At 52.3% G+C, this 1759-nt stretch overlaps 1 protein-coding gene across 1 annotated transcript in view; it reads right to left on the bottom strand.

Moving 5' to 3' along the window:
* Positions 1-454: 454 nt before the first annotated feature.
* The window catches only part of ltc4s (leukotriene C4 synthase), a 3797-nt gene continuing 2492 nt past the window's right edge, over positions 455-1759 (bottom strand). Inside the window, exons 3-5 of the mRNA XM_017441684.3 lie at positions 1378-1448; positions 1197-1278; positions 455-786 (exon numbers count right to left, since the gene is read on the bottom strand). Of these exons, the coding sequence (XP_017297173.2) occupies positions 657-786; positions 1197-1278; positions 1378-1448 (283 nt within the window). The 3' untranslated portion in view covers positions 455-656. The remainder of the gene's footprint in view (positions 787-1196; positions 1279-1377; positions 1449-1759) is intronic.

Genomic DNA, 1759 nt, shown 5'->3' with positions numbered 1-1759 from the left:
AGAGAGGCGGGGGGGGGGGGGGGGAGCTGGACCGGTCCAGATTTAGACTCAGAACCACCTGCTCTATAAATAACCTGCAGATCTTTGAGGAACTGATTCAAGATCAGAACCTGAGAGATGACAGCAGAACCTGATGGGTGAGGGGTTCTGATCCAGCAGGTTCTGACCCAGAGGAGGTTCTGATTCAGCAGGTTCTGATCCAGAGGAGGTTCTGATTCAGCAGGTTCTGATCCAGCAGGTTCTGACCCAGCAGGTTCTGACCCAGAGGAGGTTCTGATCCAGAGGAGGTTCTGATCCAGGGGTTTCTGATCTAGAGGCAGATTGTTTTTGGATCCAAACGATGTTTGAAACAAGACTTTTTACATCAGAAAGTAGAACCTGTTTGTTTGTTTGTTTGTTTGTTTAGTCTCCAGGCTTCTGGTGTTTGTTGGTAAATAAAGGAAACACTGCCTCCTGCTGCTGAAATCTGATCTTTTATTCAACAGTTAGGAGCTCAGAGCAGAAGAATAAATCATATCAGGCTGTGACACATCTGAAACAGTTTACTTGACGTTTATAAAATAAAAGTAAAAACAGAAAGTATGAATTAAACTCATCAGATTCATTCAGATGTGTCAGAGCAGCGCCGTCTTCGTCGCTCCTCCTCCTCGCTTGGATCAGAAGAAGCCGAGCTCCTGCAGGAGGTCCACCTTCAGATAAACTCGACAGAACGTGAGCAGAACCCCAACAGACGAGAACCCGACCAGAACCCACAGAACCTTAGCGCTGAAGTAGAGCGGCGTCAAACTGAAAGAGACAGAAAACAGAAACCTGAGAGGGTCTGAAGGACCAGGACCAGGACCAGGACCTGACCCAAACCACTAGCCCTCCACCACCGTGCTGACAGCTGCGGTGCATTCTGGGTAAACATCTGTCCTCTGTTCCTTCAGATGAACCTAAGTGCAGCTGCCATGTTGTTCTTAGAGAGAAGAGGCTTTAACCTTTGACCTGCTAACTGAGGCCTGTAGAGGCTGAGCACTGCACGGTCTGACCTTCAGGGTGTTGTGAATGATCTTCCTCTCTGCAGAACGATGGACTCCTGATGACCTTTGACCCTTTTCAGATCGATGGGCAGCAGCAGCTGATGTCTTTCTGCCCTGGTGGACCTGTATGAATTTGAACTAAAGAACCGGGTCCTGCAGAACCTCGGCTCTTACCGGCCGTGTGCAGACTCTGCGTATCCCCTGAAGTACTGCAGCCGTCCGTATAAATACAGCAAACCGCAGAAGCTGGACACACCTGCAGACAAACACACGGCGGCCGTGAAGCGTTAGCGGCCAGCCCGGCCCAGCCTGGCCCGGCCCGGCCCGGTCCGACCCCTCGTCCCTCAGGACTCACCTTGGCTGAAGAAGACTCCGGACGTCCACAGCATGGCCATGAAGATGGGGAAATACTCGGAGCAGTTGGCTCTGGACACAGGACAGATTCAGAGGATAAAAAACAGCCTCACAGAGAGGCGGGCGATCATGTAACTGCCTCAGCCTGTTAGCAAACATTAAGACTACAACCACAGAGACGAAGTGAACATTAGGGGTGGTAGTAGCTGAGAGTCCTCCCTGAGTCCAGGAGGACCCGCTTTCCTGCACAGACAAGTGGACAAGAGGAGAAACCCTGAGCCGATGGACTTGCAGAGACCCGTCAGGCCTGCAGGTGGCGCCGTGACCCCGCAGAGACCCGTCAGGCCTGCAGGTGGCGCCGTGACCCCGCAGAGACCCGTCAG

This window comes from Kryptolebias marmoratus, linkage group LG9, assembly GCF_001649575.2.
Source record: "Kryptolebias marmoratus isolate JLee-2015 linkage group LG9, ASM164957v2, whole genome shotgun sequence".
Classification (NCBI taxonomy): Eukaryota; Metazoa; Chordata; class Actinopteri; order Cyprinodontiformes; family Rivulidae; genus Kryptolebias; species Kryptolebias marmoratus.
Note: the sequence above shows the minus strand (reverse complement) of the source record. Positions and strands in the feature narration are given on the sequence as shown.